Source organism: Heptranchias perlo, chromosome 8, assembly GCF_035084215.1.
Source record: "Heptranchias perlo isolate sHepPer1 chromosome 8, sHepPer1.hap1, whole genome shotgun sequence".
Lineage (NCBI taxonomy): Eukaryota > Metazoa > Chordata > Chondrichthyes > Hexanchiformes > Hexanchidae > Heptranchias > Heptranchias perlo.
This window is the reverse complement of record NC_090332.1, coordinates 2,393,592-2,418,694: the sequence shown is the minus strand read 5'-3', so window position 1 is coordinate 2,418,694 and position 25,103 is coordinate 2,393,592. Positions and strand designations below refer to the sequence as shown.

The 25,103-nt window shown below is 48.5% G+C and overlaps 1 protein-coding gene across 11 annotated transcripts; it reads left to right on the top strand.

Annotated features, from left to right (window-relative positions):
* LOC137324339 (putative uncharacterized protein MYH16) lies at window positions 1-24,795 on the top strand. Of its 11 annotated transcripts, none has more exons than XM_067988524.1 (4): window positions 1-181; window positions 4,545-4,605; window positions 5,963-6,081; window positions 21,127-24,795. In XM_067988524.1, the coding sequence occupies exon 4, from the start codon at window positions 21,144-21,146 to the stop codon at window positions 23,232-23,234; it is 2,091 nt and encodes a 696-aa protein (XP_067844625.1). In that variant the 5' UTR covers window positions 1-181; window positions 4,545-4,605; window positions 5,963-6,081; window positions 21,127-21,143; the 3' UTR covers window positions 23,235-24,795. The 11 variants fall into 11 exon arrangements, with proteins under 11 accessions (XP_067844625.1, XP_067844624.1, XP_067844623.1 ...); XM_067988523.1 differs by having other exon boundaries at window positions 4,470-4,605; window positions 6,017-6,081; XM_067988522.1 differs by having other exon boundaries at window positions 4,470-4,605.
* The last annotated feature ends 308 nt before the right edge of the window (window positions 24,796-25,103 follow it).

Here is a 25,103-nt window from a genome sequence, read left to right as displayed (position 1 = left end):
TGTTATCGCTCTTTCCTGTCCACTTCCCTTCGAATCCCATATAAGGAAATCGCTCTCTGCAGAAAAGGCACGAAAGCCAATTGCTTTCTATCAGTTGCTGTTCCATTTACCATCAGACAGGTCGAACAGAACAGACAGAAGTTATCGAGAAGCTCAATAGCACAGTTTCAACTTTCCACCGGTGAGTATAATTGATTTGCAGCTTTTTTCTGTTCTGCACTGATGTTCCCCATTTCTATTTGTTATATATTCATTGGACTATTCCACAGCTGGTTAAATTAAGTCTTTTGTTATTTATACCAAATAAAAGGCATTTTATTTTATTATAATAATGGAGTTAATATTATTATTATTGATGATTGGTGATTGGATTTATGTCATTATTGAATTTAAGGCCCTGATAATAACAGGGAGGCAGGGAGGGAGCGGGAGGGGGGGTGGAGGGAGTACGGGGGGTGGTGAGGGAGGGAGGGAGTACGCGGGGGTGAGGGGGGGAGGGAGGGTGTGGGAGGGTGGTGGGGAGGGGGGAGGGAGGGAGCGGCCGGGGGTGGGGAGGGAGGGAGCACAGGTTTCCCAGAAGTCCTGCTGAATTTAACGGCAGGACCTGATTTTACTTTTTTGAATGGGGGCTCAGGGCGAAAAATGAGACTGGAGAAACGCAGCAGCTGAAGGGAGGTGAGAAAGGCTGGATGGAACAGGTGAGTGCCTTTCCAGCACTGCTTGTGGGCCATGAGGAGAAGGAGTGCTTCCCCCCGGCCGCAGCCAGATTGAGAGACTGACTGACTGTCGGGCGGGTAGGCAGCGGGGACAGGAACAGAGGTGACATGGGGGAGGAGGAGGGTGGGTGTCAAACATCGGGGAGGTGGGGGAGACGGTCGGATATCGGGGATCTGAACGCAGGCAGGGGGTAGTGGCGGGGTGGGGGGCGGTCATGGGCGAGGGACAATTGTGAGGGTCGGATCACAGGGAGGGTAGCTTGTAGGCTTGGGGGGCCGGGGGGAAGCACTCCTTCTCCTCGTGGCCCCCAAGCAGTGCTGAGGAAAGGTTGGACAGGTTGGGCCTGTATACACTGGAGTTTAGAAGAATGAGAGGTGATCTTATTGAAACAGATAAAATCCTGAGGGGACTAGAAGGGGTAGATGCTGAGAGGATGTTTCCCCTTTTGGGAGAGATTAGAACCAGGGGCCACAGTTTAAAAATAATGGTTCTCCCATTTAAGCCAGAGATGAGGAGAATTTTTTTCTCTCAGAGGGTAGTGAGTCTGTGGAACTCCCTTCCCCAGAGAGCGGTGGAGGCAGGGTCATTGAATATTTTAAGGCTGAGTTGGATAGATTCCTGATTAACAAGGGAGTCAAAGTTTATAGTAGGTAGACAGGAAGGTAGGGTTGAGGTCACAATCAGATCAGCCATGATCTTATGAAATGGCAAAGCAGGCTCGAGGGGCCGAATGGCCTACTCCTGCTCTTAATTCGTATGTTCGTATGTTCATATTCCTCATCTCTCCCCCGAGCCCCCATTCCCCATCTCTCACCCCGAACCCATTTTCCCCAGGCTCCACCTCTCCCCGAGCCCCCATTCCCCAGTCTCAACCTCTCCCGGAGCCCCCATTCCCCAGTCTCAACCTCTCTCCGAGCCCCCATTCCCCAGTCTCAACCTCTCTCCGAGCCCCCATTCCCCAGTCTCCACCTCTCCCCGAGCCCCCATTCCCCAGTCTCAACCTCTCCCAAGCCCCCATTCCCCAGTCTCCACCTCTCCCCGAGCCCCCATTCCCCAGTCTCAACCTCTCCCAAGCCCCCATTCCCCAGTCTCCACCTCTCTCCGAGCCCCCATTCCCCAGTCTCCACCTCTCCCGGAGCCCCCATTCCCCAGTCTCAACCTCTCCCAAGCCCCCATTCCCCAGTCTCCACCTCTCCCCGAGCCCCCATTCCCCAGTCTCAACCTCTCCCAAGCCCCCATTCCCCAGTCTCCACCTCTCTCCGAGCCCCCATTCCCCAGTCTCCACCTCTCCCGGAGCCCTCATTCCCCAGTCTCAACCTCTCCCAAGCCCCCATTCCCCAGTCTCCACCTCTCCCCGAGCCCCCATTCCCCAGTCTCAACCTCTCCCAAGCCCCCATTCCCCAGTCTCCACCTCTCTCCGAGCCCCCATTCCCCAGTCTCCACCTCTCCCGGAGCCCCCATTCCCCAGTCTCCATCTCTCCCTCTGAGCCCCTATTACCCAGTTTCTTTCTCTCTCCTCCGAGCACCATTCCGCAATCTCTATCTCTCCGCCGAGACCCCATTCCCCAGTCTCCATCTCTCCACGACGAGCCCCCATTCCCCAGTCTCCATCTCTTCCCCCCAAGCCCCATTCACCAGTCTCCATCTCTCCCCTGAGCCCCCATTCTCCAGTCTCCATCTCTGCCCCCAAGCCCCCATTCACCAGTCTCTATCTTTACGCGAGCCATCATTCCCCATATCTCCCCCGAGCTCCCATTCCCCATTCCTCATCTCTCCCCCCGAGCCCCCATTCCCCAGTCTCTGTCTCTCCCCCCAAGCCCCCATTCCCCAGTCTCCATCTCACCCCCGAGCCCCCATTCCCCAGTATCCCTCCCTCCTCCTCCCACTCTTGACGCCCCCTGATTCCTGAGCCTCTTATTCCAGACTCTCCAGCCTCCTTCTGAATGTACACCAGACGTTCCCAGCTCTCTGTGGTGGTGGTCGAGTGACATCACCGAGCCAGAGGTTTCTCTGAGCAGCAGCCGGTGATATCACGGAGTGGGGGGTGGGGCCAAACTGCGGCACGAAATTTACAGTGCTGATCGTCCGAGCTGTGAGAGGCAACGCTCCAGAGAGGAATCGCCGATTTCAGGAGACTCCCGCCGAAAGCAGGAGGATTGGGAACACTAGGTGGGCGATGCAATTAGCATGCTGCTGATGACACTTCTCTAAGATGGTTGGTATCGTAGGCCGAGTCTGCATCCAGTAAATAAATAGATAACATTTAGATGTCTTGAAGATTTGACCTTTATTCAGTGCTGTTTCTTCAGTTGTATGTTTTTAAACATGTCGGCTATTTTGAACCTGTTTGCCAGCTTTTTCGAAGATTTGCATTGGATAAATAGTTGAAGGGAAGAAAATTGCAGGGCCATGGGGAAAGAGCCAACACAGGCATGATGGGCCGAATGGCCTCCTTCTGTGCTGTAAGGTTCTATGATTCTATCATATGTCCTTGGGACATTTTTCTACATTAAAGATGCAACTTGTTGCATGTGCATGAGAAGGATTTTGAGTCCAAGTGATATAACTGTTTTCTTGTAAATGCAGTCAAAGCTGAAAGAGCCCTGATTTCCCGGAAAGTCAGTTTCAGTTTGTACTTTTAGCTCACACAAGAACAGCTGCAATATGTAGGGTGTTGTGGGGTTGTTCTCACCCTATTGATCGGTGCAGATATCTGGTCCCCGGTCTAGCCAAGGAACACTGATTGGGGGTTCAGGAAAATGGGACTTACGCTAACGCACCCAGTGATGGATCACGCAGTCGAATAGCACAGAGAACACGCAAACCCGGTGTTTGAATTGAATTGGAATGTTGGTTTTATTATACCGTCAACACGACGAAGATAACGACACAAACGGTCCTACACAGTACATCGAGTTACACACACCCACTACAGTACTTTATCCCGCTAAGCTAAGAGATTGGTGGGGACCCTGGAGACACCTATCACACACACACACACACATATGGTCAAGGCTCACCAATCCTTTGCACTTGCAGGTCTGGCTGACTGGTTCTCTCACGTAGGGTTCGTTTGTTTCGCTGGAAGATGCTCCCCTCCGAGACAGGCAGAATAAAAACAGCAGAACACAAGAGCTAGAGAGAAGAGCGAGAGGGGTTTCGAGTTTCCACTTATATGCCCCTCCTCTTACAATGGTCTTTGTCACTTAAAAAAGGCACTTCATGTCTGTTTAAACAGTTCTTACAAAGTCCTTAAGAATCTTTGCTGGCTTTTGATGGTCTCTCATCATGTTGCAATTGCTTTTCTCGATGGGCCATTGTTAATTCCGATTTGTTGATCACCTGCTATACAGGGCTCCTTTTGTATCCAACGTCCTAGGTGTTGATCGGTTTTGCTTTAAAACAAAGACATGGCCCCACCATGTCTGGAGCAGTTGCCTCTTTCAATGGCTTACTGCCTTTCTGATCGTCGACCACCTGCTGTAGGTTTTGCATTAAAACAGAGTCTTGTCTGAAGCAGTAATTCTCCCACATTCCACTGTGTGTGTTGTTGATTCGTCTGGTGACTTCTCACCTATCCTTCCATCTTAGGATTTTAGTCAATGGCCAAAGTTTTCCATACTCAGGGAAAAGGTAGAATTCCCAGATTTCTTACAAATATCAACACAAGGAAGTAACTGGACGGACCCAGGTTTCACATCTGATATTGTTATCGCTCTTTCCTGTCCACTTCCCTTCGAATCCCATATAAGGAAATCGCTCTCTGCAGAAAAGGCACGAAAGCCAATTGCTTTCTCTCAGTTGCTGTTCCATTTACCATCAGACAGGTCGAACAGAACAGACAGAAGTTATCGAGAAGCTCAATAGCACAGTTTCAACTTTCCACCGGTGAGTATAATTGATTTGCAGCTTTTTTCTGTTCTGCACTGATGTTCCCCATTTCCATTTGTTATATATTCATTGCACTATTCCACAGCTGGTTGTTGTTGATAGCAAATAAAAGGCATTTTATTTTATTATAATAATGGAGTCAATATTATTATTGATGATTGGTGATTGGATTTATGTCATTATTGAATTTAAGGCCCTGATAATAACGGGGAGGCAGGGAGGGGGTGAGGGCGGGAGGGGGGCGGAGGAAGGGAGCGGGAGGAGGGGCGGTGGGAGGGAGCGGGAGGGGAGCGGGGCGGAGGGAGGGAGAGGGAGTCAGATATCAGAGGTCTGAATGGCGGCGGGGGTAGTGGCGGGGTGGGGAGTGGTCGCGGGCGAGGGACAATCGTGAGGGTCGGATCACGGGCAGGGTAGCTTGTAGGCTTGGGAGGCCGGGGGGAAGCACTCCTTCCCCTCGTGGCCCACAAGCAGTTCCATCCAGCCATTCGCACCTCCCTTCAGCTGTTGCGTTTCTCCATTCTCATCTCTCCCCCTGAGCCCCCATTCCCCAGTCTCCATCTCTCCCCCTGAGCCCCCATTCCCCAGTCTCCATCTCTCCCCCTGAGCCCCCATTCCCCAGTCTCCATCTCTCCCCCTGAGCCCCTATTATCCAGTCTCTTTCTCTCTCCTCCGAGCACCATTCCGCAATCTCTATCTCTCCGCCATGCCCCCATTCCCCGGTCTCTATCTCTCTCCTCACAGCCCCATTGCTCAGTCTCCATCTCTCCGCCCAGGCCCCATTCACCAGCCTCCATCTCTCCCCGAGCCCCTATTCCCCATCTCAAGATTTGTACATTTGCATTGGATAAATAGTTGAATGGAAGAAAATTGCAGGGCCATGGGGAAAGACCCGATTCAAGCACGATGGGCCAAATGGCCTCTTTCTGTGCTGTAAGGTTCTATGATTCTATCATATGTCCTTGGGACATCTTTCTACCTTAAAGATGCAACTTGTTGCATGTACATGAGAAGGATTTTGAGTCCAAGTGATATAACTGTTTTCTTGTAAATGCAAGAGCCCTGATTTCCCGTAAAGTCAGTTTCAGTTTGTACTTTTAGATCACACAGCAACAGCTGCAATATCAACACATGTGGAGATGCCGGTGATGGGGGCATCACCGGAAGCTTGTGAATCTCCGAAAGCTTGTGAATTTAAAATAAAATTGCTGGACTATAACTTGGTGTTGTAAAATTGTTTACAAATATCAACACAAGGAGGGGCACTGGGCGGACCTAGATTTCACATCTGATATTGTTATCGCTCTTTCCTGTCCACTTCCCTTCGAATCCCATATAAGGAAATCGCTCTCTGCAGAAAAGGCACGGAAGCCAATTGCTTTCTCTCAGTTGCTGTTCCATTTACCATCAGACAGGTCGAACAGAACAGACAGAAGTTATCGAGAAGCTCAATAGCACAGTTTCAACTTTCCACCGGTGAGTATAATTGATTTGCAGCTTTTTTCTGTTCTGCACTGATGTTCCCCATTTCCATTTGTTATATATTCATTGCACTATTCCACAGCTGGTTGAATTAAGTCTTTTGCTATTTATACCAAATAAAAGGCATTTTATTTTATTATAATAATGGAGTTAATATTATTATTATTGATGATTGGTGATTGGATTTATATCATTATTAAATTTAAGGCCCTGATAATAACAGGGAGGCAGGGAGGGAGCGGGAGGCGGGGGCGTTGGGGGGGGAGGGAGGGAGTCGGATATTGGAGGTCTGAACGCAGGCAGGGGGTAGTGGCGGGGTGGGGAGTGGTCATGGGCGAGGGACAATTGTGAGGGTCGGATCACGGGCAGGGTAGCTTGTAGGCTTGGGGGGCCGGGGGGAAACACTCCTTCCCCTCGTGGCCCAAAAGCAGTGCTGGAAAGGCACTCACCTGTTCCATCCAGCCTTTCTCACCTCCCTTCAGCTGCTGCTTTTCTCTAGTCTCATCTTTCGCCCTAAGCCCCCATTCCCCAGTCTCCATCTCTCCCCCTGAGCCCCCATTCCCCAGTCTCCATCTCTCCCCCTGAGCCCCCATTCCCCAGTCTCCATCTCTCCCCAAGCCCCCATTCCCTACTCTCCAGCTCTACCCGAGCCCCCATTCCCCAGTCTCCATCTCTCCTCCTGAGCCCCCATTCCCCAGCCTCCATCTCTCCCCCCAGCCCCCATTCCCTTATCTCTATCTTTCTCCTCCGAGCCCCTCTCCCCAGTCTCTATCTCTCTCCTCCGAGCCCCATTCGGCAATCTTTATCTCTCCCCCAAGCCTCATTCCCCATCTCTCCCTCCGAGCCCCCATTCCCCAGTCTCCATCTCTCCCCCGAGCCCCCATTCCCCAGTCTCCATCTCACCCCTGAGCCCCCATTCCTCAGTCTCCATCTCTCCACGCCGAGCCCCCATCCCCAAGTCCCATTCCCCAGTCTCCATCTCTCCCCTGAGCCCCCATTCACCAGTCTCTATCTTTACGCGAGCCACCATTCCCCATATCTCTCCCCTGAGCCCCCATTCACCAGTCTCCATCTCTGCCCCCAAGCCTCCATTCACCAGTCTCTATCTTTACGCGAGCCACCATTCCCCATATCTCCCCCGAGCCCCCATTCCCCATTCCTCATCTCTCCCCCCGAGCCCCCATTCCCCGTCTCCGTCTCTCCCCCCAAGCCCCCATTCCCCAGTCTCCATCTCTCCCCCCAAGCCCCCATTCCCCAGTCTCCATCTCACCCCCGAGCCCCCATTCCCCAGTATCCCTCCCTCCTCCTCCCACTCTTGACGCCCCCTGATTCCTGAGCCTCTTATTCCAGACTCTCCAGCCTCCTTCTGAATGTACACCAGACGTTCCCAGCTCTCTGTGGTGGTGGTCGAGTGACATCACCGAGCCAGAGGTTTCTCTGAGCAGCAGCCGGTGATATCACGGAGTGGGGGGTGGGGCCAAACTGCGGCACGAAATTTACAGTGCTGATCGTCCGAGCTGTGAGAGGCAACGCTCCAGAGAGGAATCGCCGATTTCAGGAGACTCCCGCCGAAAGCAGGAGGATTGGGAACACTAGGTGGGCGATGCAATTAGCATGCTGCTGATGACACTTCTCTAAGATGGTTGGTATCGTAGGCCGAGTCTGCATCCAGTAAATAAATAGATAACATTTAGATGTCTTGAAGATTTGACCTTTATTCAGTGCTGTTTCTTCAGTTGTATGTTTTTAAACATGTCGGCTATTTTGAACCTGTTTGCCAGCTTTTTCGAAGATTTGTACATTTGCATTGGATAAATAGTTGGAGGGAAGAAAATTGCAGGGCCATGGGGAAAGAGCCAACACAGGCATGATGGGCCGAATGGCCTCCTTCTGTGCTGTAAGGTTCTATGATTCTATCATATGTCCTTGGGACATTTTTCTACATTAAAGATGCAACTTGTTGCATGTACATGAGAAGGATTTTGAGTCCAAGTGATATAACTGTTTTCTTGTAAATGCAGTCAAAGCTGAAAGAGCCCTGATTTCCCAGTCTCTCACTCCCCTTGAGCCCCCATTCACCAGACTCTCTCTCTCCCCCCCCCCCCCCCCCCACTGTCGGGTGGGTGGGCAGCTGGGGAGCAGGTCGGACTTGAGTTGGACATTTGGGTTGTGGGGGGGTTGGTTCGGACATTGGTGTTTGTACATTGGGGGTCCGATCGCAGGGAAGCTGGGGGGAGATCGTAGGGTGGGGGGTGGATGATCACAGAGGGTGGAAGATCAAAGGGGGGGGTGGACGATCATGGGGTGGGGGTGGACGATTGTGGGGGGACAATCCTGGGGGGGCGTGTGGTGGACGATCGTGGTGAGGGGACGATCGCGGGAGTGGGGCAAACTGGGGGAATGGGGCAATCGTGCGGGGGACGATCCGGGGGGTGGGGATGGTGGACGATCGTGGGGGGGTTGACAATCGCGGGGTGTGGACAATCGTGGGTGGGGTACAATCGCAGGGGTCAGATCGGTGGGGTGCACGATTGTGGTGGTCCCAGGGACGATCCCGGGGATGGGTGATGGACGATCGTGGGGGGGGGGCAATTGGGGGGGGGAATGATCACAAGGGGCGATTGCGGGGTTTGGACCATGGGTGGGCAGGGGGGCTAGCACTCCTACTCCTCGTGGCCCACAAGCAGTGCTTTAAAGGCACTTACCTGTTCCATCCAGCCTTTCTCGCCTCCCTTCACCTGCCAAGTTTCCTTAGGCCTGGGAATCCCAGCCCCTAGGAGTTAAATGTGAAACAGAGCTTGAATTTGAGGCAAGCAGCCTCATTAAAATATTTTAAGAATGGTCTTGCCTCTGGAGAGCAGGTCAGACGCCCGCTCTCCAACCCACCTCCGTTAAAACCGGAAGTGGACGCGTTGGAGGTGAGTTTGCCACTTTTTTCTTTAAACCCCGGCCGCCCGTCTCTCGCTCGTCCTTGGGGGATAAAATTCCCCCCTAAGTTCCACAAACTTGTTGGGAACAAAATGGCAGTCTTTTTAATTGACCACTTTAAAATTTGGGGGAAAAATGAGCTTGAAACTGAGGATGAATTGAAAAGTTAACATATTGAATGATTATTTCCTGGAGGTTTTCACTAGAAAAGGTCCCAGTAGCTCAGACCCATCCATAATTTTTATGACTTTGATATCACTTTAGCTAGGCAGCTTTAGAAAGATTTAAAGGGCTCAGAACCAATAGATCTTTATGGATTGACACCAATGTCCTGATTTTCTCAAACACCTGCTGGCAGTATTGGGGCATCACTGCCCGTAATTCTGGGGCAAGAAATATGATCTCCAGCCTCAGGTGCCTGAATCATATCTTGCTCAATGGCTGATTTGGGGGAGAGAAAATCAGGCTAGTCAATGAATACAGGGGAGATGCTACTGGATTGGAAACAAGACAACTTGGTACCTAGTTTTAATATTATGTCAATGAAAATAACCTAGTAAGTAGCCGTGGACATGGTTTTCAAAGGGAGAATCTGCCTGATCCACATCCTTAGCTTTTTTTGATGAACTGACATCCCAAGTTAACATTAAGATGGTCTATGCGATAATATCTTTCAGAAAATAGTCTATAAAGTTCCACATGAACGGCTGCTAGACAAGCTTAAGGCAATGGGCATCCTAGATAAAACCAGTAGTTGGGTAAGGAATTGACTGCAGTGGGTATTAGTTTGGGAACTTGATGTTGGGCTGGGCAGATGTACTGAGCAGAATCCCCTATGGGTTGGTGCTGTTTGGATTAGTTTAGTGTTACTGATTCACATAACTGGCCTGGCTTTGGAAACATATTGTCATTATTCCTTACTTGGCGCCACTATGATTAGGTTGCCGAGGGAGGTAATGCTGCTGACGTTGTGTATCTCCACCTATGAATTACCATTGCATGTCCATGCCCTGGTCAGGGAAATGGGTGCAACGTGCTCACATGTCTTATCGTGAGTTATGTGACTCAAGTGGCAATCTGAGGAGCTCCTTAGACTTACCATCTACTTAGGGAGGGCTCAGGCCTACACTTGTCAGTTTGATAGAAAGAAAGAAAGAAAGAACTTGCGTTTATATAGCACTTTTTATGTCTGCACGACGTCCCAAAGCACTTCACAGTTTAGTCACCGTGGTTATGTGGAGACGAAGTCCTGTCTTCACATTAAGGACACCATCCAACGTGTTGTGTGGCACTACCACCGTGCTAAATGGGATAGATTCAGAACAGATCGAGCAGCTCAAAACTAGATATCCATGAGGCGCTGTGGGCTATCAGCAGCAGCAGATTTGTATTCCAGCACAGTCTGTAACATTATGGCCTGGCATATTCCTCACTCTGCCATTACCAACAAGCCAGGGGATCAACCCTGGTTCAATGAGGAGTGTAGAAGAGCATGCCAGGAGCAGCACTAGGTGCAAAGTGTTCAGTTCCATTCGCAACCCCTCAGATAATGAAGCAGTCCGAGCCCGCATGCAGCAAGACCTGGACAACATCCAGGCTTGGGCTGATAAGTGGCAAGTAAAATTTGTGCCAAACAAGTGCCAGGCAATGACCATCTCCAACAAGAGAGCGTCTCACCACCTCCCCTTGACATTCAACGGCATTACCATCGCCGAATCTCCCACCATCAACATCCTGGGGGTCACCATTGACCAGAAACTTAACTGGACCTGCCACATAAATATTGTGGCTACAAGAGCAGGTCAAAGGCTGGGTATTCTGTGGCAGTGACTCACCTCCTGACTCCCCAAAGCCTTTCCACCATCTACAAGGCACAAGTCAGGAATGTGATGGAATACTCTCCACTTGCCTGGATGAGTGCAGCTGCAACAATACTCAAGAAGCTCGACACCATCCAAGACAAAGCAGCCCGCTTGATTGGTACCCCATCCACCACCCTAAGCATTCACTCCCTTCACCACCGGCGCACTGTGGCTGCAGTGTGTACCATCTACAGGATGCACTGTAGCAATTCGCCAAGGCTTCTTTGACAGCACCTCCTAAACCCATGACCTCTACCACCTGGAAGGACAAGAGCAGCAGGCACACGGGAACAACACCGCCTGGACGTTCCCCTCCAAGTCACACACCATCCCGACTTGGAAATATATCGCCGTTCGTTCATCATCGCTGGGTCAAAATCCTGGAACTCCCTTCCTAATAGCACTGTGGGAAAACCTTCACCACATGGACTGCAGCTGTTCAAGAAAGCGGCTCACCACCACCTTCTCAAGGGCAATTAGGGATGGGCAATAAATGCCGGCCTCGCCAGCGACGCCCACATCCCATGAACGAATAAAATAAATGTAGGTAAACGCGGCAACCAATTTGCACACAGCAAGCTCCCACAAACAGCAATGAGTTAAGCGCCCAGATAATCTGGAGTAACTTTTAACCTAACTCACCTGGTGGGAACCTGATGGTAGCGGGCTGGCCGATAGTTTCATACCTGCCTGAGTTTACTTTCCAATCAAGTCGATGGAGGGTAAATCGGGCGGGATGTAAAACCAGCAGCCAGCCCACTACTGTCAGTTTCCTGCCGGGCAGGTTAGTTTAAAATCTACTCCTCTGTTTTAGTGATGCTAATTAAGGGAAAAATATTGGCCAGGACATCGGGGAGAACTCCCCTGCTCTTCTTCAATATAGTGCCATGGGATCTTTTACATCCACCTGAGAGGGCAGACTGGGCCCTGGTTTAATGTCTCATCTGAAAGACGGCACCTCCGACAGTGCAGCAATCCCTCAGTACTGCACGGGAATGTCAGCCTGGATGATGTACTCAAGTCTCTTGGAGTGGGACTATGAACCCACGACCTCGGACTCAGAGGTGAGAGTGCCACCCACTGAGCCACAGCTGACACCTAGCGACTAGTTGTCTAACAACCACTAACAACTATCCTCTTTGGGTTGGAGGTGGCTCCAAGACGACGTGCCTGATGCTGGAAGTTCTAAACTAAGTCAGCCCTTTGTGGCAAACCTGGTGATCTGACACTTGAGCCAGACAGATCTGCAATACCCCAGGGCACCATTGATGGTCACTAATGGGATCTGGAAATTAGATCTGCCACTGGGAGCTGGAATTCTTCCAACATGACTCCAACCCTAAAGAATGAGGATCCCTAGTTGGACAAGCAGTGTGGAACATGCCAGTGCCTTACAGAGAGCAGGAGCAGGCGTGACAAGAGGGAGAAGGAGGAGGGCACTGTGCAGGAGGCCATACCCACAGAGGGTCTGCAGGGAGCACATCTGCTATATGAACATCGCTAAGGAGCAATGTAGGAGGTGCTTTTGCTTCACAAAGGAGGCTGTCACCGAGCTATGTCACCTGCTGCGGCCACAATTCGAGTCTCACACCAGGACATGGACAACACATCCTGTGGCTGTCAAGATTACCATGGCCATTAACTTTTATGCCATGAGATCCTTTCAGCAGGTGACATCGGCAACATCTCCTAATTCGCAGTCCACTGCTGTATCAGGGAGGTCACCAAGGCCCTCTACACCAGGGGGAACACCTACATCTCGTTACCAATGGGCAGAGCGATGCAGGACAAGACAGCACTAGATTTCGCCCACATGGCAGGTTTCCCCGGGGTGCAGGGTGCCATAGCCTGCACACACATTGCCCTGCATGCTCCCCATCACCAGCCTGGAATCTTTATCAATCAAAAGGGATTCCACTCCCTCAACATACAGCTCATTTGTGACCATAGGCAGTGCATCATGCAGGTCTGTGTCCACTATCCCGGCAGCACTCATTACTCTTTCATCCTGTGCCAGTACTGCCTTTATTCCAACCAGGCTGTCATGTTACAGGCTGGCTACTGGGTGATGAGGGCTACCCCCTCCAGACATGGTTCATGACTCCTGTCAGGAACCTGAGCAAAGCTGCAGAACTGCCACAAGGAATGTAATCAGACAGTCAATTGGTTTGTTCAAATAACAGTTCCGCTGCCTGGACCGTTCCGAAGGAGCTTTGATGTACACCCCTGAATCGGTATCCAGATTCATGGTCATGCATAACTTTGCGATAATGAGGGATCAGCCCACTTGGGCAACGAGAAGTGCTTCAGGAGCAGGAGGAGGAGGAGCATGAAGAGGAAGAGGAGCAGGAGCGTCATCGACCACCTGTGCCCCTAGCAACCAGAGCTCTCGGAGAGCAGTAATTAAAGAGCACTCCACCTAAACCCTCCCTCCCATCCCCAACAGTCACCAACAGACCCACAATCTCACCCAACATGTAGGACTAAAAGGATAAGCAAACCTCCATTACATTGGAGGTTGGCAACCCATCCACCACCCTAAATATTCACTCCCTTCACCACCGGCGCACTGTGGCTGCAGTGTGTACCATCCACAGGATGCACTGCAGCAACTCGCCAAGGCTTCTTCGACAGCACCTCCCAAACCCGCGACCTCTACCACCTAGAAGGACAAGGGCAGCAGGCACATGGGAACAACACCACCTGCACAGGAGGGGAGGAAAAAGAATAGGAGAGCAATAGTGATAGGGGATTCCATTGTAAGGGGAACAAATAGGCGTTTCTGCGGCCGCAGACGTGACTCCAGGATAGTATGTTGCCACCCTGGTGCTAGGGTCAAGGATGTCACAGAGCAGCTGCAGGACATTCTGAAGGGGGAGGGTGAACAGCCAGAGGTCGTGGTCCATATCGGTACCAATGACATTGGTAAAAAAAAGGGATGAGGTCCTGCAAGCAGAATATAGGGAGTTAGGAAATAAATTAAAAAGCAGGACCTCAAAGATAGTAATCTCAGGATTACTCCCAGTGCCACGTGCTAGCGAGAGCAGAAATAGGAGAATAGACCAGATGAATGCATGGATTGAGAGATGGTGTAGGAGGGAGGGGTTTAAATTCCTGAGGCATTGGGACCGATTCTGGGAAAGGCAGGACCTGTACAAGCTGGACGGGTTGCACCCAAGCAAAACCGGGACCAATATCCTTGCAGGGACATTTGCTAGTTCTGTTGGGGAGGGTTTAAACTAGTATGGCAGGGGGATGGGAACCAAAGGGCAGGTACAGATAGGACAAATTCAGACCAGGAAACGGGAAGTAGAAAAGCAATTAGTGACGTAGTTAGTGACTCAGAAAGGCAAAAGAAGCAAAGGTTAAATCGTGTTCAGCACAGGAACTTGACGGGGTTAAAGGGTATATACTTCAATGCAAGGAGTATTACAAACAAAGCAGATGAGCTAAGGGCACAGATAGACACATGGCAGCATGATATCATTGCTATAACGGAAACCTGGCTCAAAGAGGGGGATAATTGGCAGCTCAATATCCCTGGATATAGAGTTTTCAGGCAGGATAGAGAGGGTGATAAAAAAGGAGGGGGGGGGTAGCATTATTGGTTAAAGAATCAATTACAGTTGTGAGAAGGGATGATATGCTAAATGGATCATCAATCAAGGCCATATGGGTTGAGCTAAGAAATAAAAAAGGGGCAGTCACACTACTGGGAGTGTACTATAGACCCCCGAATAGTGAAAGGGAGATAGAAGAACAAATATGTAGGCAAATTTCTGAGTGCAAAAATAAGAGGGCAATAATAGTAGGGGACTTCAACTACCCTAACATCAACTGGGATTCAAACAGTGTGAGGGGCACAGAGGGTGCAAAATTCTTGATCGGTGTCCAGGAGAACTTTTTTAGCCAGTACGTGACAAGCCCAACAAGAGGGGATGCAATTCTAGATTTAGTCCTGGGAAATGAAGATGGGCAAGTGGGTGAAGTGACAGTGGGTGACCATATTGGAGATAGTGACCACAATTCAGTTAGTTTTAGCATTATTATGGAAAAGGACAGAGTTAAATCAGGAGTAAACATTTTAAATTGGGGGAAGGCAAATTTTACAGAACTAAGAGGTGATTTGGCAGAAGTGGACTGGACACAACTACTTGAGGAGAAATCAGTGGCAAGCCAGTGGAAGGCACTAAAAAGTGAAATTCTGCAGGTACAATGCAGACACGTCCCCTCAAAGAAAAAGGGTGGCACTGCCAAATTTAGAGCCCCCTGGTTGTCCAGAAGTATACGGGGCAAGATAAAGCAGAAAAAGAAAGCTTATGACTGTCACAGAAAACTAAATATTGCAGAAAGCCTAGAGGAGTATAGAAAGTACAGGGATGATGTAAAAAAGGAAATAAGGAAGGCAAAGAGAGGGCATGAAAAAATATTAGCCAGTAAGATTAAAGAAAACCCAAAGATGTTTAATCAGTACATCAAGAACAAGAGGATAGCTAAGGAAAAGGTGGGACCTATCAGGGATGATAAGGGTAACTTGTGTGTAGAAGCAGAGGATGTGGGTAGGGTTTTAAATGAATATTTTGTCTCCGTATTCACAAAGGAAAGGGATGATCCGGACGTAGTAGTTCAAGAGCAGAGGTTTGAAATATTGGATAAGGTAAACATAACGAGAGAGGAAGTACTAGAGGGACTGGAATCCTTGAAAGTTGATAAGTCACCAGGGCCGGATGGATTGTTTCCAAGGCTATTGAAGGAAGCCAGGGAGGAAATAGCGGATGCTCTGAGGATCATTTTCCAATCCTCACTAGATACAGGGGAGGTACCGGAGGACTGGAAGTCTGCAAACATAGTACCATTGTTTAAAAAGGGTACGAGGGAAAGGCCGAACAATTATAGGCCGGTCAGTCTTACCTCGGTGGTGGGCAAATTATTAGAATCAATACTGAGAGAGAGGATAAACTGTCACTTGGAAAGGCATGGTTTAATCAGGGATAGTCAGCATGGATTTGTTCAGGGAAGGTCATGCCTTACAAATCTGATTGAATTCTTTGAGGAAGTGACCAGGAGGATTGATGAGAGTAGTGCAGTGGATGTTGTCTACATTTTTTTTAAAATTCGTTCACGGGATGTGGGCGTCGCTGGCGAGGCCAGCATTTATTGCCCATCCCTAATTGCCCCTTGAGAAGGTGGTGGTGAGCCGCCTTCTTGAACCGCTGCAGTCCGTGTGGTGACGGTTCTCCCACAGTGCTGTTAGGAAGGGAGTTCCAGGATTTTGACCCAGCGACAATGAAGGAACGGCGATATATTTCCAAGTCGGGATGGTGTGTGACTTGGAGGGGAACGTGCAGGTGGTGTTGTTCCCATGTACCTGCTGCTCTTGTCCTTCTAGGTGGTAGAGGTCGCGGGTTTGGGAGGTGCTGTCGAAGAAGCCTTGGCGAGTTGCTGCAGTGCATTCTGTGGATGGTGCACACTGCAGCCACAGTGCGCCGGTGGTGAAGAGAGTGAATGTTTAGGGTGGTGGATGGGGTGCCAATCAAGCGGGCTGCTTTATCTTGGATGGTGTCGAGCTTCTTGAGTGTTGTTGGAGCTGCACTCATCCAGGCAAGTGGAGAGTATTCCATCACACTCCTGACTTGTGCCTTGTAGATGGTGGAAAGGCTTTGGGGAGTCAGGAGGTGAGTCACTCGCCGCAGAATACCCAGCCTCTGACCTGCTCTCGTAGCCACAGTATTTATATGGCTGGTCCAGTTAAGTTTCTGGTCAATGGTGACCCCCAGGATGTTGATGGTGGGGGATTCGGCGATGGTAATGCCGTTGAATGTCAAGGGGAGGTGGTTAGACTCTCTCTTGTTGGAGATGGTCATTGCCTGGCACTTGTCTGGCGCGAATGTTACTTGCCACTTATCAGCCCAAGCCTGGATGTTGTCCAGGTCTTGCTGCATGCGGGCTCGGACTGCTTCATTATTTGAGGGGTTACGAATGGAACTGAACACTGTGCAGTCATCAGCGAACATCCCCATTTCTGACCTTATGATGGAGGGAAGGTCATTGATGAAGCAGCTGAAGATGGTTGGGCCTAGGACACTGCCCTGAGGAACTCCTGCAGCAATGTCCTGGGGCTGAGATGATTGTCCTCCAACAACCACTACCATCTTCCTTTGTGCTAGGTATGACTCCAGCCACTGGAGAGTTTTCCCCCTGATTCCCATTGACTTCAATTTTACTCGGGCTCCTTGGTGCCACACTCGGTCAAATGCTGCCTTGATGTCATGGGCAGTCACTCTCACCTCACTTCTGGAATTCAGCTCTTTTGTCCATGTTTGGACCAGGGCTGTAATGAGGTCTGGAGCCGAGTGGTCCTGGCGGAACCCAAACTGAGCATCGGTGAGCAGGTTATTGGTGAGTAAGTGCCGCTTGATAGCACTGTCGACGACACCTTCCATCACTGTGCTGATGATTGAGAGTAGACTGATGGGGCGGTAATTGGCCGGATTGGATTTGTCCTGCTTTTTGTGGACAGGACATACCTGGGCAATTTTCCACATTGTCGGGTAGATGCCAGTGTTGTAGCTGTACTGGAACAGCTTGGCTAGAGGCGCAGCTAGTTCTGGAGCACAAGTCTTCAGCACTACAGCTGGGATGTTGTCGGGGCCCATAGCCTTTGCTGTATCCAGTGCACTCAGCCGTTTCTTGATATCACGTGGAGTGAATCGAATTGGCCGAAGACTGGCTTCCGTGATGGTGGGGATATCGGGAGGAGGCTGAGATGGATTATCCACTCGGCACTTCTGGCTGAAGATGGTTGCAAATGCTTCAGCCTTGACTTTTGCACTCACGTGCTGGACTCCGCCATCATTGAGGATGGGGATGTTTGCAGAGCCTCCTCCTCCCGTTAGTTGTTTAATTGTCCACCACCATTCACGACTGGATGTGGCAGGACTGCAGAGCTTTGATCTGATCCGTTGGTTGTGGAATCGCTTAGCTCTGTCTATAGCATGTTGCTTCCGCTGTTTAGCATGTATGTAGTCCTGAGTTGTAGCTTCACCAGGTTGGCACCTCATTTTTAGGTACGCCTGGTGCTGCTCCTGGCATGCTCTTCTACACTCCTCATTGAACCAGGGTTGATCCCCTGGCTTGTTGGTAATGGTAGAGTGAGGAATATGCCAGGCCATGAGGTTACAGATTGTGCTGGAATACAATTCTGCTGCTGCTGATGGCCCACAGCGCCTCATGGATGCCCAGTTTTGAGCTGCTAGATCTGTTCTGAATCTATCCCTTTTAGCACGGTGGTAGTGCCACACAACACGTTGGATGGTGTCCTCAGTGCGAAGACGGGATTTGATCTCCACGAGGACTGTGCGGTGGTCACTCCTACCAATACTGTCATGGACAGATGCATTTGCGACAGGTAGATTGGTGACGACGAGGTCAAGTAAGTTTTTCCCTCGTGTTGGTTCGCTCACCACCTGCCGCAGGCCCAGTCTGGCAGCTATGTCCTTCAGGACTCGGCCAGTAGTGGTGCTACCGAGCCACTCTTGGTGATGGACATTGAAGTCCCCCACCCAGAGTACATTTTGTGCCCTTGCTACCCTCAGTGCTTCCTCCAAGTGGTGTTCAACATGGAGGAGGACTGATTCATCAGCTGAGGGAGGACGGTAGATGGTAATCAGCAGGAGGTTTCCTTGCCCATGTTTGACCTGATGCCATGAGATTTCATGGGGTCCAGAGTCAATGTTGAGGACTCCCAGGGCCACTCCCTCCTGACTGTATATCACTGTACCGCCACCTCTGGTGGGTCTGTCCTGCCGGTGGGACAGGACATACCCAGGGATGGTGATGGAAGAGTCTGGGACGTTGGCTGAAAGGTATGATTCTGTGAGTATGGCTATGCCAGGCTGTTGCTTGACTAGTCTGTGGGACAGCTCTCCCAATTTTGGCACAAGTCCCCAGATGTTAGTAAGGAGGACCTTGCAGGGTCGACTGGGCTTGGTGTTTTGCCGTTGTCGTGTCCGGTGCCTGGTGGTCCGATGCCGGGTGGTCCAGCCGGTTTTATTCTTATTATGACTTTTCGTAGCGAGATTTTACAACTGAGTGGCTTGCTAGGCCATTTCAGAGGGCAATTAAGAATCAACCACATTGCTGTGGGTCTGGAGTCACATTTAGGCCAGACCGGGTAAGGACGGCAGGTTTCCTTCCCTAAAGGACATTAGTGAACCAGATGGGTTTTTACGACAATCATTTGTTTCATGGCCATCATTACTGATACTGGTATTTTAATTCCACATTTTTATTTAATTAATCCCGTGGCGGGATTTGAACTCATGACTCTGGATTTTCGTCCAGGTCTCTGGATTACTATTCCAGTAACATAACCACTATGCTACCGTACCCGTGAGGCATTTGACAAGGTCCCACATGGCAGACTGGTCAGAAAGGTAAAAGCCCATGGGATACAGGGAAATGTGGTGAATTGGATCCAAAATTGGCTCAGTAACAGGAAACAAAGCGTAAAAGTCGATGGATGTCTTTGCGAATGGCAATCCATTTCCAGTGGTGTGCCACAGGGCTCAGTGTTGGGTCCCTTGCTGTTTGTGGTATATATTAATGATTTGGACTTGAATGTAGGAGGCATGATTGGCAAATTTGCAGATGACACAAAATTTGGCCGTGTAGTTGATAGTGAAGAGGATAGCTGTAGACTCCAAGAAGATATCAATGGGTTGGTGGAGTGGGTGGAAAAGTGGCAAATGGAGTTCAACCCTGAGAAGTGTGAGGTAATGCATTTTGGGAGGGCAAACAGTAAAAGGGAATACGCAGTAAACGGGAATATATTGAGAGGGGTTGAGGAAGTGAGAGACCTTGGAGTGCATGTGCACAGGTCCCTGAAGGTGGCAGTACAGGTTGATAAGGTTGTGAAGAAGGCATTCGGAATGCTCTCCGTTATTAGCCGAGGTATAGAATACAAAAGCAGGGATGTAATGATGGAACTGTATAAAACACTGGTAAGGCCACAGCTGGAGTATTGTGCGCAGTTCTGGTCACATTACAGGAAGGACGTAATTGATCTGCAGAGAGTGCAGAGAAGATTTACAAGAATGTTGCCAGGGCTTGAAAATTGCAGTTACGAGGAGAGATTGGATAGGCTGGGGTTGTTTTCCTTGGAGCAGAGGAGGCTGAGGGGTGACTTGATTGAGGTGTACAAAATTATGAGGGGCCTTGATAGAATAGACAGGAAGTATCTGTTTCCCCTAGCGGAGAGTTCAAGAACTAGAGGACATAGATTTAAGCTGATTGGCAGAAGGATTAGAGGGGACATGAGGAAAAACATTTTTACCCAGAGGGTGGTGGGTGTTTGGAATTCGCTGCCCGAATTGGTGGTAGAGGCAGGGACCCTCAACTCTTTTAAAAAGTACCTGGACCTGCACCTAAAGTGCTGTAAGCTGCAGGGCTACGGACCGGGTGCTGGAAGGTGGGATTAGAATGGGCACCTGGTTGTTCTTCGAGCCCGCGCGGACACGATGGGCCAAATGGCCCCCTTCTGTGCTGTATCTTTTCTATGGTTCTACGGTTCCAAAACCACCTGCACGTTCCCCTCCAAGTCACACACCATCCCGACTTGGAAATATATCGTTGTTCCCTCATCGTTGCTGGGTCAAAATCCTGGAACTCCCTCCCTAACAGCACTGTGGGAGAACCTTTACCACACGGACTGCAGTGGTTCAAGAAGGCGGCTCATCACCACCTTCTCAAGGGCCATTTGGGATGGGCAATAAATGCCGGCCTCGCCAGTGACACCCACATCCCATGAACGAATAAAAAAAAATTACATGCTGCCCTAGATATTATTTCAATATTAAACAGACCTGTTCCTTCCACAGCCCCGAAAACGTTTGACTTGCCCCTTTCAACTTCAAGCTCACTCCCAGCAACCTCTTACATTGCCAACTTGTGTTGATCGTGGTTTTAGCATTTATTCAATAAACTTCATCATGGTGTTTTATTTCTTAAAGGAGAAGAGTAGAACTTGAGTAAATTTCTTCAGTGTAAATCAGTAATAGAAAAACTACACAGAAGATATGCATCTAAATTCTGTGAGACGCCAAGTTGCTGGGATGCTCTGGCACACATCTGGATCATGCTCTGGCTGCATGTGAGACCCTGGCAGGGTTGTAGGGTCTCACATGATTTACTTCTTTAATATTAGGTGGACAAATATTCTGTGTGTTTACTACAACCATTTCCCTTGCAGGAGAAAAGTTGATCATCATGGAAGCCAAAGAATGTGATGCTGTAGTTCCCATCAAGAGTGCCTTAAGGAGCATCACTAAAGCATCTGATGTGAGGAATGACAATGCATTACTGTTACAGCCATACAGTAACTGGGAACAGTTCTTGATGCCTGGTCCACTTTCTGTAGCCATTTTAGGGGAAATTATATTCCTTTCTGCAGGAGAAGACTTTGCAATAGACAAGAACATGCCCAAGAACGGATTTCAGTATATAAAGTATCCCAAATCATTCCGTGCTTCTTTGGTGCAAGTAAGCAATCAGGGCTGGGAGGCTTTTCAGGAAGCTCACAAGAATATGGATCAAATCCGGCTTCACGCTTTGACAGTCCCGAATGACATGAAGGACGTCGTGAAGTTTATCATGCAGAAAGATCCTGAGATCACTAAAGATTTCCTCCCGATCCCTTTGGGCAGCATCAAATCCTCTGCAGATAAATGCTTGCAACTGACAACAGCCGTGGAGAAGAAGTTTATGTCGACCATCGATCTGATCCATGAACTATTGGAGGCGTGCACAAGTTCACAAGGAGCGTACGAGGAAGAATTACATCAAATAAAAATCAAAAAAGAAATCAATGAAATGAAGCAAAAATCAGCAAAACTGGCAAAAGAAAATGCTGAAAAGCATCACAAAAAAATGGAACAGCAAATAGAGAAAGCACAGGCAGAGTACAAAGCCTCAATGGATTCTGTGCCAGTTGGCTGGAATGCTGTGGCAATGAAATTAACAGAAACATTCGTCGGTGCTGTCAGTTCATTTATCTCTGGAGGAATTCTGAAAACACTGATCACCTCAACTAGTAATGCTTATAATCGCACTCTTGACTATATGTCAAACAAAAATTCCAAGTCCTGCAATGTCATATATCGATCAGACTTTCTGCAATATTTGACATCAATGTTTCTGTCTTTCCTGGACAAGGATGGCGACATTGACGTGAAGAAACTGAAGAATGAGAAGAATAGAACTGCGATCACAAATCTTTGTAAAGAAAACTTGGAGAGATTTCAACATGAAACAGAAAATGAAGAAGATTGCAAGGAGAAGGAGGATAGTGTTGAGATTTGCAAAGCAGCAATTGAAATATGTGAGAAGCTGGAAACTCTGGCACAGTCCAATCGAACTGATGCAAAGGCAATGGCAAACCTGGCTGCAAAGATCAAAGAAGTGCAGCAGAAATCAACTAAATTCGGCTGTCACTGCAAGGCATCTACTGGGTCCATGGGTGTAACATCCACTCCACCACACATGTCTAAAGCTCAGCCGGAAGAGGCTGGCAGTGGTCTGAAATCAGCCAGTGACAATGCCAGATTTAAAGTGGAGCAATCTGCAGCACAGCTTCGAGCTTCAGAGGAGCTGTATGACCGAAGCTTTGAAAATATGAAGAAGAACAATAAAGAGCTTGAAGAGATACTGGAAAATATAAGAAAGTGCAACGTTCAGGAAATAGATTTTAATAAAACTGTGGAGATGCTCATGAAAGGACTGGATGCATTAGGTCGTGTAAAAGAACAATGGGGTAAGATGGTCCTCTTCTTTACCATGATGTCAAACCTGATTGACAGCTGCCTGAATACATCACTCAACAAATTCATTCAGTACAGTGAAAAGGCTTCGGTACCTTCCAGCTATTCACACAACCAGTTTGTACAAGATGTTCTGTACACACAGATCTCTCATGCCACCAATATCGCAAGTCTTGTTCACATGATTTCTGAAACTTACGTGCAGGTCTCCACCCACCATTTGATGGACCGTGTCAATAGTTTGGGGAAACTAATGGGGTTAAATCCAACGAGAGACAAGGTAAAATTTGAAATAGAACATAACAAGTTTGGAGAAGACTGCAGTGAAGCTTCGAAAGCCATAGAGAATCTTGTTATGAAGAACAAAGAGGATTATGAAAAGCGTGTGCACGAGAGAATAAAGAGAATTAATGAAAGTGTAGGGGCCCTGCTTCTACCAGCTACTGAAGAGGAAATCAAAGAACTTCAGGATACTGTGCAAAAAAGTACAAGAGCTGCAATTGTAGAACTGACAGAAGAAGAGATGGATCAGTTTTCCTAAAAACACCCCCACCCCCCACACCCCCACACACCCCCCCCCCACCAATCCTAAAAATCACTGCGATTCTTTAGGAGCATCACGTGAGGCTAGAGTTCAGAAGTTAAACTAATGTTGTCTTGATTGGCTTTCGGAAAGGAAGGGGTAAATATCTGGTTGTAAATGGGACAGGAGGTTACAGGGATAACAAGATCTCAAAATAATTAGGGGTGAGGAAGGACAATCAGCTTATCTCGGTTTATCCATCCAGAAAGACCCTTGGGTTCCCCTACTGCAGCATCCAACTGTTTTGTTAAATGATTCTAAGGATTCCACCTCCACTACTTTAACCGGGAGTCCATTCCATGTACCGATCACTCTGAAGAACTTCCTGATATCAGTCCTAAATTGAATTTTCCTAGCTTGAACCTGTGTCTCTATTTTAATGTTTGGGTTTTTTACACCAGGTACTAGCTTGGGTTCAGTGTCACTGGTCACTCCTATAAGCAGACCGTGTGCCCTTTACAATAGGAAGTGCACCTTTTTCTGCTCTGTGTCTAGATAAACAATAGCATGACCCAGGGAACCCTCCCTCTGTACACTGGTTAATGGAATATAATCATGTCCCGTCACATGAATCCTCCTCTCTTTATAGACAGCAGACCAGATAAACACTCTTACCGAATTGAGACACAGGTGTTAAACTAATAAGTTTCACACGGTATGTTACCTTTTTCTCTACACTCCTCAATTTGTAAAGCAATCAAGATGCAACTTGCTTTCTCTCTAAACATGAGCCCTAAAACAGAAGACCACTTCCTCACTTAACTCTTCCTGGCTAGTCTGGTTCAAATTTTAAAACCCAGGCAGCTTTTTAGCTTCTGGCTGCAAAGCTCACACACACCCTGATGCCAATGCATTCTCTGTCTGAGCACTGCCCCTTTGGGGTGAACCTCCTGCAGCCATGGGTGCAGTCAAAAATGGATAAAATTAATATTGAAGCTCCAGATAGTGTGCTTGTTTGCTTGTCGAGTTATTGGCCTGGGCTTTCTGCTTTTGAATTTGCCAGACTGCAATATTCACTCCATATTGGTTACTATTTTGCAGAGAGTTACAATTGATTGCATGTTTACTGTTTGACTTTAACTGCAACAGTTAGAATTAGCTTCATTTTACTAATGTTGATCGTGTCTTCACCTTGACCAGGGTGGTCCAAACTTTAATCTCCGTGTGTATATCTTGGAGTCTCGGAGGCTATATATCAAGTTTAAATCCATGTTCCCATTAATTCACATACATCTTAAGTTACTGCATCAGAAAGATCTTGGTATTCTGATTTAGAATTTATCCACCAATGAGGTAACAGTGCTAAGAACGAATGTCTCCAAACCTCAAAATCAAAAGAGGAGAAACCTGAGAATAAGAAGGTTATAGAGGGCTGGCTTAGCAGAGACCTTCTGATCCCAGGGCCACCCTTGTGCAAGATGACATTTTCTTGTAATGCTTTTGATGATCAAAATTTCAAGTGTATGTAATATTTGGCATCTGCTTTTCAATAAACTAGCTTTGTTTCGAAGTATATAAAGTGGTGAGTCGGGCCTTGATTTTTCTAAGCTGATGCTGATTGATAATTCTTGTAGGTACCACATTTAAAAAATATTGTTTTACAATGTTTCTCATATCTGAGTCATTTATTAATATGGGGGCAACCCAGATGCAAAACTACAATTTATTCAGAGAAGAATTAATGCAAAGTTCCCAGAGCAATTTTGCCTACAACACAGGTAGAAAAACACTAAAGGCAGATCACCTGTGGCAAAATAAATTGCTTCAATTTCATTCCAACTTTGCCCACAATAAGGTAGCAGCAAAGAAAGAATTTGCATTTCTATA

What these genes read in the sequence shown, in the direction of transcription:
- LOC137324339 (XM_067988514.1), top strand. An exon ending in ACAGTTTCAACTTTCCACCG is followed by an intron (nt 4,606 to 5,962) that starts GTGAGTATAATT and finishes CGCTCTCTGCAG; the next exon opens with AAAAGGCACGGAAGCCAATT. An exon ending in ACAGTTTCAACTTTCCACCG is followed by an intron (nt 6,082 to 21,126) that starts GTGAGTATAATT and finishes TTTCCCTTGCAG; the next exon opens with GAGAAAAGTTGATCATCATG.